We start from the raw sequence: 9,886 nt of genomic DNA, 5'->3' as shown, positions 1-9,886 counted from the left end.
GGAAGCAAAGGGCTCCTGGCACCCCAGCAGCAGCTGCAGCTGCTTTTTGGGGGTCACAGCTTGAATCCATCTGCGTTTTGGGCATGGAAGTCCGGGCTGGGGAGTGGGTAGCATCCCAGGGAGCAGAGGAGAGGTGTGGGGAGTTGGGAACAAGTCCTGGCTTGCGCCTGCAGTTTGCAGAGATACTCTTCGGGTTTGGGGACCAAAAAAATGAACAATCCCGCAGCCCCCAGCTGTTAAAAATACACCCCAATATTTGCACACTCAGCGGGATGGTGCTTGGGATCCTGTTTTTCACAAAATGCATCTCGTGGGTTATTTCTTCCCACAGCCACCAAGTCATTGGTACAAATGTCGGCCAGGTGAGGCTGAAAATAGATGAGGATCTGCTGGTTTGGGGGGGTCAAAACAGGGGGGAAGCAGCAAACAAACAAAAAAGAGGTAAAGGACCACAGGGAAGGCGCCTTGCTAAAAATAAGCTGGAATTCTAGAGCCAAGCATAAATATTTTTCTTTCTTCGCCATAACATCTCCTGGTAGGCAGCGGAGCGAGCAGCTCTGGTGCAATGGCAAGTTTTAAAGGGAAATGTAATTTTTGATCCCTGCAATAAAATAATCCAGGCAGGCAATGTGGGGCTGGCAGCTCCTTCTGCTTCCCAAAAGAAGCTGAGATCCAGGCCACTCCTCTGCAGCAGGGCCTCTAGGAATGGTTTTGGGCTGGAAAGCAAAGTTTTAGCGTTGGTAATCCCTGCACTTCCCCTCCCCTGGTGCTGCTGCTGGCAGCGCACCCGGCGTGGTTTCTGCGGAGGAGCAGCGTGTCTTCCCCCCTGACCTGCTGTCCTTTCTGGGAGAGCAGGGATTGAGGCTCTCTGGACAGTCTGTTCCCAGCCAGCTGTGCCTGGCCCCTGTGTCTGGGCTGAGATCGACTCCGTCGTTCTGATTTCCAGCCCGGCTTTGCAAAGGGTTAAGCAGGAGCCGGGGGAGCGGCTGGCACTGGGGAGGGTCCTTGGCTGGGCCCCTGCCCGATGTGCTGAGCTCAGCGCTTTTGCGGGCTGCAGGGGGAGGGGGCTGGGAAGGAGGAGGAGGAGGAAGAGGAGGAAGGGAGGAGATGTACTGAGGGGCTCAGCGAGTGCTCTGGCTCACGTCGGTGCACACTGTGCCCCTGTACGGTGGGGAGCAAATTCCTGCCCCGTGGGCTACTGCTGTGGAGGTGTCCCTGGCTTCATGTTTTATCCCCAAAAAGTCGCTTTTAGGTAAATTTACACAGTGTGACTGTTTCTACACACACCAGTGGGATCCTTTGTGTCCAAGCAACAGAGGGGCTGAGGCCATGGTTTTTCTGTGCCTGCTGGGGTGGGTGTCCTTCACAGCGGGTCCCTGGTGGTGGCTGGGGGTGACAGGCACAGGGGGGTGACCCTGCATCCCCCGAGCCCCTGGCCAGCTCCGGCAGGTGAGCTTTGGCTGCGTGGGACGCCGTGGCAGGTCCCGGCGTGCCGCTGGCCGGGCAGGTCTGTGCCACAGCCAAACCTCGCGGGCCCGTCTCTCGCCCTGGGACAAGCAGCTGCAGGAGCCGGGCGGGGGAACAGGGAACGCGCATCCCCGAGGGTGGTGGCCAGGCTTTGGCAGCCGGGATGCCGAGTTGAGTGCTGGGTTGAGTGCCAGGCGGGCACCGTGTCGTTGGCAAGGTGTGGGCTGTGAAACTCCTCTCGCCTTGGGTGCTGCTGGGGGAAAAGATGGCAGAGGGCATTTCTGGGGGTGCTGCCCCACACTGCAGCATCCTGGATGTTGGGAGAGGCCCTCCCTGCGGGCGGCCTGCCCGGGCAGCGAGGCGAGCGCGTGCCTTGGCTCCACGGCTGGGGGCGGGGCCCTGGCCAGCGGCGAGAGGAGCCGGGGAGGGGAGGTGCGAGCGGGGCCTGTGCCGGTACATAACGTTCTGCTGCGAGCACCCACAGGAAAACCAACAGCAGCTCTGAACGAGGCTCTTTGTTCGGCTCTTTTTTTATTTTCCCTCCCCTCCCCGCATCCACTTTTTCTGGCAGCTGCCGGGCTCCCTCCCCACTGCGGCCCCCCAAGCTCTGGGACCCCAGGCCAGGGGGACGTGGGGCTTCCACAGCCCAGGGAGAAATATCCACTGCTGGCACAGCCCCACCGATCTGCAAAGCAGGAAATAGGCTGGTTTGGGAATTTCCAGCTGCCAGGGAAAACCTGGATTTGGAGGAGGGGGAGCGTGGAAGGCTTTTGCCCATACGGATCCCTCCAGTTCTCCCTGCCTTACATAAAGTGTTTACTGAGCGGGAGGAGGGAACGGCCAACAACATGTTTTTGCATTTGTAGTACTGTACAGGGTGAACTTTTCACTTCCTCTCAATGGCTCTCACACATGTGTCTATTTTGGTGTTGGGCACACATACAAACACACCATGTACAGCACAGAGCTGGGGACGTTCCCTGCTCCTGCTCTGTCCCAGCACAAGAAACTGCTGCAAAACAAGGAATGGGAGGAGGGTGAGGGGGATAAATCTCAGCCCCAATGTGTTCTGGATCGGGACGGGGAAGTCTGGGCAATGCTTGGGCACTGCATCCCCTGGGCAGAGCTGCAGGCACGGAGCCCCTGGCATCCCAGGAGGGCTGGCAGGGTGGAAAAGTTTCCCAAGTTGAGCAGTGAAAAGGAAAAGCTCTTTCTGTGCCTGATTGTGCTGGGTCAGCGAGCAGGGGTTACCAGGTGTGAGTGAGGGAGTTTGGGGGATCTGCTGCTCCGCTCCCAAACCCCACAATGATACGGGGTGAGGATTTTTGGCAGGTTTGGCCAAGGTGGATGTAGGTGGCTGGAGTGAGCAGGATTAAAAATAGATGCCACCGAGCAAACAAAAAAGTGGAGGGCTGAAGCACTCCCTTCTTTCCCGAGCAAGCCCATCTGGGATGGAGTCTGAATCCCGCCTGCCGTCACGTTTGGAGCCGCTGACTGTGCAGGAGGCCCCCGCAGAGCAGGGCCTGGCAGCTCTCCAAGGCTGGGGAGGAGGTTTTCCGGGCTGGGGCCGTGGCTGGGGCTCAGGCAGCGTGGGACAGTCTCAGCTGAGCTCAGCCCGACGTGAGAACGCCCCTGCACCGCTCGGGCAGCCGCGCGGTGAATTTCCACGGAGCTGGAATTGCGGCTTCACCCGCGGCTCAGGCGGCGTGGGGCTCTGCACTGCCCACAGCTGGCTCTGGCACTGGAACTGATTGATGCACAGCAACACACACAGAAGGTGGCTGTATGCTTTTCCCCCTCAGTTTTAGCTAATTGCTGGTGATCTGAAATGGGAATGGATCCCAGTTAATCTGTTTCAATGCAGATGTGGCTGGGCTGCAATAGAGAGTAAAAAATACAATCATCTCGTAAGTGAGATGTTGAAAATGGAAAAATTAGGCATCTGGAGCAGTAAATCAAATAATTGTTTGCATACGGTGCTGCTCCTACCCCCTGCTGGCCAGCAGAGCCACGGGGCGAAGGCTCTCATCCATGGAAAATCAACATGTTGAAATGGTTACGCCAGAACATGGAAATCCAGTTCCCTCCAAGAACAGAAGTGAAGTACAACCGAAAAACAAGATGATTAAAATGGTTGGTTTTAAACCAGGGTCTTCTCCTCTGGCTCAGTTAAACCAGGATTCAAATCTGACTTAAATCAAGCCTGTTTTGAGCATGGTTTGGTTCCTCTCACATTGAACTTCAGTCTACCATCATGACAGTCGATCTGCCTCCGAGCTTCACTAAACCTCCTTAACTCCCAAACAGCTGATTGTTTCCCTCATCAGACCAGATAAAGAGTTTCAAAGACAGAGTTATTTTATTGTCACAGAGAAATCTAACACAGAACAAAGAGGACAAAGTTTCAGGGTATTAAAAGACCGAGCGGTGTCCTGCCAGCGCTACCAGAGAAACGGCGATGAAGAGGGAACGGCTCGGGCAATGGCCGAGGCACTGCTGGAGGAGGTGACACCGCTGGCCCCTCACCCAGCGCTGGGACAGTTTGTGTCCATCCCCCAGAAGGACGGCAGGGGCTGAGGAGGGCTTCTGGCATTTGCTCCAGAGGGTTTCCCCGCTCACCCAGCGCTCCGGCTGCGCTCCAGCGGGAACCCGGGCCGAGTTACGAGGTCGCCCTCCCCACACTGTCCCTGTGCCCCCCTCTGTAAACAACACAGAGATTATCCAGGGGCTGCACAGCTGATCCTGCCTTCTAAGTTACAGAAACCAAGCCCTGCCAGCCTGTAAGGACCTACAGAATCTCGTCATTTCCGTTTATTGGCAGCTTTACTGGGGATCCCCACTCTCAAAAAAAACCCAAAGCCCCATCCTGCCGATGCAGCTGTCAGCATCTGATAGATGGGGGGTGTTTTGAAGCCAGGCCAGGGAACGTTTTTCTTCTGCTCCCTGACAGCAGCGATCCAGACATGCTCAGCCTGAGGAGGGAGTGAATCCCAGGAGCTGTTCTATTGGCTTGTACCTCCACTCATCTGCCTCCAGCTCTTCCACCAGACCGGCAAGTTTTTCCATCCTTGCGACTTGTTGATCTGCGAGGAGTTCAAAGGTAACTGTGGTTTGCAATGGCAGTGCAATTAAACCTTTCAATTAGATGCAAATTCCCAGCTGTCAGTGGGGAGCAGGGCAGAATAAAACCCACGGAGCCCATTTGAATTGAAACCCACTCTGTGCAAACAGCGAGGAGAAAGCAGGGACAGGCTTTTCTGCCCCAGTGTGTGTTTACCCATCCCTGCCCGTGCCATGTACATTCAAGTCCCAACAGGGAAACATCAGGCCCATTAGTGCATGGGGGTGAAAACAGGATGAAGCTCATTTCATAAAGCATAAATATTTATAGTGCAGAAGAACAGAGAAGTTCACAGAGGGCTTGGCCAGCCCACGGTAGAGCTGGGTGCAGCAGGAGGAACTGTGCTTTTGATGAAGGTCCTTGGAGGAGGACCTGGATGAGTGTGGCAGAGAGGCTCTGCAACCAGAGCCTGCTGATGAGAGGAAGGTCCCCAGACAACATCTTCCTCTCAGGTTTATTTATAACCAGTTGGGCACACAGGGTCCATTTTCAGTTAGATGTGCTGCAGTGGTGCAGAGATGGGAACATCCCTTCTCCCAGCTCTCTGGAAGTCTGACAGTGCTGGAAGCTCACTGCAGCCTCTTGGAGAGAAGGCCCAGGGCTAGCAAGAGGCGTAACATAAACTGTGTGTGATTTGTGCTGACTGCAGCAGTGGGTGCTTTAAGAGGCCCTGTTCTCACTCCACCTCCTGCACCCTTTTGGGAACTGTCAAACAAACAAGCCAAAAAATGATGACCTCGACCTTTTTTTTTAAGCCCTCCACCTTTCTTACAGGGAGAAAACAGGGAGGTGCTCCACACTTCCAAAGGCTGGTGTCTATTGGGGTGCCAGGCTGTGTAGCAGCCCCTGGCATCTACAGCCACAGCAGAGCTCTGGAAACAATGGCTCTGGAGTTCAGCTCTGCTTTCTGATGCAGAAATACAGGATCACGGCCCTGCAAGCTGCTGCACACCCCCACAACCGGAGGAGGACAGGAAACCTCTCCACTCAGAGACAACAGGTGGAAGTACCATTCTGGCTGACAAGAGGTGGGGACCAGAGAGGATGTGACCCTCGAGCAGCAGACAGGATCTGCTGCTGGGCTCTGTGAGAACCAAAGCTGTGACACAGCCCAGCCCATGGCTGGGTCACAGGCACCTGGGCGAGGGCAAAGGGCCTGGCAGGGAAGCAGGGGTTCAAACAGGACGTCAGGCTGTTCCCTGGGGAGGCAGGGAGCGTACTCAGCCCTGTCACGCCACACCACGCCACGCCACGCGTGGCCGCCTCCCCAGTGACTCTGGAAACCTCAGCTGACCCTGCCAGGGCCACGAGGGCTCAGCAGAGAAACAAAGGTGGAACGGAGCGTCCCTGTGCCCCAGGCCAGAGAGACAGTCAGCGCTGGGCCGAGATCAGAGCGTGGGCGTTTCCTGCCCAGAGCCTCCTCCTCCTCCTGCCTCACCTTGTGCTGCCACACAGCCGGGGAAAAACAGGCTTCAGGAGGCACAGCCCGTTCCCACCCCGCCTCTGTGGGCTCCCAGCGCTTTGCATAGGGCTTGCAAAAGGACTCAGTGGTGGCCTGACTGAGCACTCACTCTGCTTTCTTGTGGCTGACAGCCCAGAGCAGGTCGGGCTTTGCCCCCGCCGCCCTCCCCGAGCCACACGCGGCCGGCGCTTACCGTGCTTCACTTGCTTCAGTGTGGATGCAACCTGAAAGCTGAACACAGACTCACAGAGGAACCTCTCAGAGCCATCTGTAAACAGAAAAAGGAGATGGTTGAACCCCAGAGTTTGAGGCTGAGCAGCCTTCAGAGCCCCTGACCTCCTATTCTTATGTTTGACGTGTGGGTTCACCCCTGCCTCATTCCAACACTTTCCCCTGTGCTGACTACAGCCCCTGCACAGGGCTTTGCTGCTTCCTGATGCTGCCTGGGAAGATATCCCAGGTGGAATTCTGTTACATCCCCTCTGATAAGCAATTTTAGTCCATTTTAAATAGAAGTTAGGCTAAGGAGAAGGCAGGTAATGTTATGGCAGTCTCTGATTCCCTCAGGGCTCAGACACTCGTGTCCTTAGAATGCTTTAGGATTTCCCACGGGCTCAGACCATAACCCTACACACAGATTTTCAAATAATGTGTATCTTGCCATCCAAGTCAGTAACTGATCATGCAAGTGACTCAGAAATAAAATAATCTGGGAAACATAGCTAATTGTGTACCAAGCACTGACATAGTTTATACTGCCTCCTTCTAAAAAACCCCAAAATACCTACGGGTTTACTTAGAAACAAGTGAGATAGCCAAAGCAGCAATAAAAATCAGTCAGTCAGTGGGGATTTTTGAAGAGGAAGCTGCAGCTTCTCCACTGGCAGCTGCCTGATGAAAGAATGTGTGTATCACCTTTGGTGTCAGAAATTCAAAAGCCAGCCTAGAGCTTCCTGCAACAGGGACAGCATTTGGTTGCTGCTGCCACCCAGAGCAGGTGAACTGCTGTGATCCTGGTAAAGAAGTCAGCCCAAAGCACAACCCATTTAAAGCTCTCTGCCACAACAATGTGGAGAGCAGTTTCAAAGACAAAACTGGAAAAATCTAATCCAAAGCTGAACCTCAGGGAACAGCTGGAGTTTCACTGTGCTCAGAGCTTCCTCTCATAAGTGCTGCCCCAAATACATTGTGGAGACATCAGAAAGAATTTTTTCATGGAAAAACATTGGAAGGGGCTGTCCAGGCAGGTGGGGGAATCACTGTCCCTGGAGGTGTGCAAGGAACAACTGGATGTGGCACTCAGTGCTCTGGTGCTGCTGGCAAGGTGGGGACTGGTCACAGGCTGGACTCGATGGTCTTGAGGCCTTTTCCAGCCTAAATGAAGGATTCTCTCCTCTGACTCCCTGTCTGTCCTGCTGAGTGGCTCTCAGGAGGAACAGCTGCCTGTCTATTTGGTAACACGAAGTGCTTCATTACTTTAATTTGTTTTGAGGGCTTGTTAAGTTCTGTGAGCAAACCTTTAGTCATAATTGCTTCAATAGCCTGGCATATGGGCTCTAATGTGTAATAAAAACAACCCTTCAACGGCACAGCCAGCAGCTCCCAGCTGCCCTGGGCTGCCATAGGGACACTCCAGCCATCCCACGGCGACAAGGGAAGTTCAAGGGGAGCAGACACAGGTTTAACCCTGTCACCTGGAGGACCTGCCCTTCCTCCCTCACCCAGAGCTTGCTGGGCTTCTCCTTTGACAGTCCCAGTGAAGCTGGTGGCAGGCTCGGGCACCCAGATGCAGGCTGGCAGGGAGACAAGCTGCCTCCTGGACTAACCCAGTCAAATCCAACCCAAACCAAGAAAATTACTACTTCTGCCAAGAAAAATATTCCTGTCTCAGCTATCCCCGCAGCAACCCCTGCCCGACATCAAAGGATTAGCTAACAATGAGCAATTAACACCGTCATGCTCCCTTTCAGGTAGATGCTTCCTGGTCTGAAGTGTTGTCATGGAGATAAAAAGGAGGTGACAGCCAGAAAAATCACTTCTTCATGGACTGGTGGGAAAGCCGGGACCAACCAAACCCCGGTGCTTCCTTTCTACCTCCAGCTTTTGCCAGCGGGGTGAGAAGTTCAGCAGCTGAAGGAGGAGCAGGGAAGGAGAAGGGCAGCAGCAATCACCTTCCAGCATCTCCCCAGCTCCTTTGGGATAAGTGAAGAGGGCTTTGCGGGGCGGCGCCAGGTCCGACACGCTGAACCCCGAGCCCGTCACGGAGCTGCCGCTGACTCCGCCGGCCGAGGAGGATGAGGAGGAGGCTGCCATGGCACCCCGGGCCAGCCTGCCAGGACAAAGAGCAGGGGTTAGGAAGGAGTTCCCAGAGGAGGCATGAAGGCAGTGAGGGGCAGGATGAAGCCGCCCCCGCTGCCCAGGCTGCCCTGTGAGTGTGCGAGAGCTGCCTGTGCCCGCCGTGGCGACGGGCACGGAGCTGTCACCCCCCCAAACTGAAGGCAACCCCCGCTCCGACCCCTCGGAATTCCCCTGGGAATTCATCCAGAGCGTGCACAAGAGTAACGAGGTGCAGGCTGCTGGCCTGAATTCACCGGCCTTCAGCTGCCCTGGCGCCTGTCCCGCTGCCCAGGGCCATAAAAGGCGGGGTTTCTTTCCTTTTTTTCCTCCTCGTTTCCAGGAGCACAAACACAGAAGCGCTGCTGCCTCATAAAACCTGGAAGGCTGCGGGACTGCCAGTTCCAGCAGCACATCCTGCAGGGAGCCACGCCGTGCCTAACCCGCAGCAGCTGCTCTCTGCATCGCTCCAGACGTGCTTTTGCCTTTAAAACATTGCATTGGACTTAACCTGGCAGTGCCTGAGGGTCCATCTGCCTGTGCAGCACAATCCCGGCTGCCTCTCGCACGCTCTCTCCTCAGCCTTGCTTTTAAGAGGTGCTGGCTTTGTCACAACGTGGGAATTAAAACTCCTCGTGTCCCTCTCTGATAGTACAAAAGGTGTCACTTGGCCCTTATCAGTGACAGCACTTGCTGCTCCTCCAAATACTTATAGGCACTTTCAAATTATCCTGTCCATTTAATTCGCTTCTGTTATCGTATTTAGTACACTGCTGCAGGCTCTGCAGGGTACAGAGACAGTGCCCTTGGAAAGCACTCGAGGGTTTTGTGGAGAAAATGGGGTTTTAAGACCTTAAAGCTCATCTCATTCCACCCCCTGCCATGGGCAGGGACCCCTTCCACTATCCCAGGGTGCTCCAAGCCCCTCCAGCCTGGCCTTGGGCAGTGCCAGGGATTAGACAGCCACAGCTCCTCTGGGCACTTGTGCCAGGGGCTCACAGGGAATAATTCCTTCCCAATATTCCACCTATATTCCCACTCTGTCAGTGGGAAGCCATTCCCTGTGTCCAGCTCCTCCATCCCTTGTAAGTTTCCCAACAGTGCTCAAAGTTACTGTGTGCACCACAGAAAACAGCAGCTCACAGGAGCCTGGGGGCTTAGGGGCCGTGACGAAAAACGCCTGCATAAAGCAAACTTTTATTTTTGCCACGCTACACCCAGCAACACCTCCCTCAGCAAACCCTCGGGCTCAGCTCCCTGCTCGCAAGGGAGGTGCGACGATCGTTTGCGCTGAAACGATGCCAGCCGGGGCTCGCAGACCCGACAGATTCCTAAGTGTGGCTGCAGGGGGTTTATTTTAAACAAACACAGAGCAGAGGAGGCGGTAGGTCAGGGCGATGCCTGGGCCTGTTACAGGAACCTCCAGCCAACGCCTCAGGCGCCTCAGGAGCCGCCATCTTGGGGGGCGGGGGTCCCCGCGCTCCTGCCCCTGCGAGACCACG

At 55.4% G+C, this 9,886-nt stretch overlaps 1 protein-coding gene across 1 annotated transcript; it reads right to left on the bottom strand.

Moving 5' to 3' along the window:
• Window positions 1-3,807: 3,807 nt before the first annotated feature.
• Window positions 3,808-8,383, bottom strand: ANAPC16 (anaphase promoting complex subunit 16). Its single transcript, XM_005430020.1, has 3 exons — window positions 8,222-8,383; window positions 6,244-6,318; window positions 3,808-4,550 (listed from the first exon to the last, which is right to left on the bottom strand). The coding sequence occupies exons 1-3, from the start codon at window positions 8,361-8,363 to the stop codon at window positions 4,435-4,437; spliced, it is 333 nt and encodes a 110-aa protein (XP_005430077.1). The 5' UTR covers window positions 8,364-8,383; the 3' UTR covers window positions 3,808-4,434.
• Between the last annotated feature and the right edge of the window lie 1,503 nt (window positions 8,384-9,886).

This window comes from Geospiza fortis, unplaced genomic scaffold (genome assembly GCF_000277835.1).
Source record: "Geospiza fortis unplaced genomic scaffold, GeoFor_1.0 scaffold48, whole genome shotgun sequence".
Classification (NCBI taxonomy): Eukaryota; Metazoa; Chordata; class Aves; order Passeriformes; family Thraupidae; genus Geospiza; species Geospiza fortis.
This window is presented reverse-complemented; position numbering and strand designations above follow the sequence as displayed.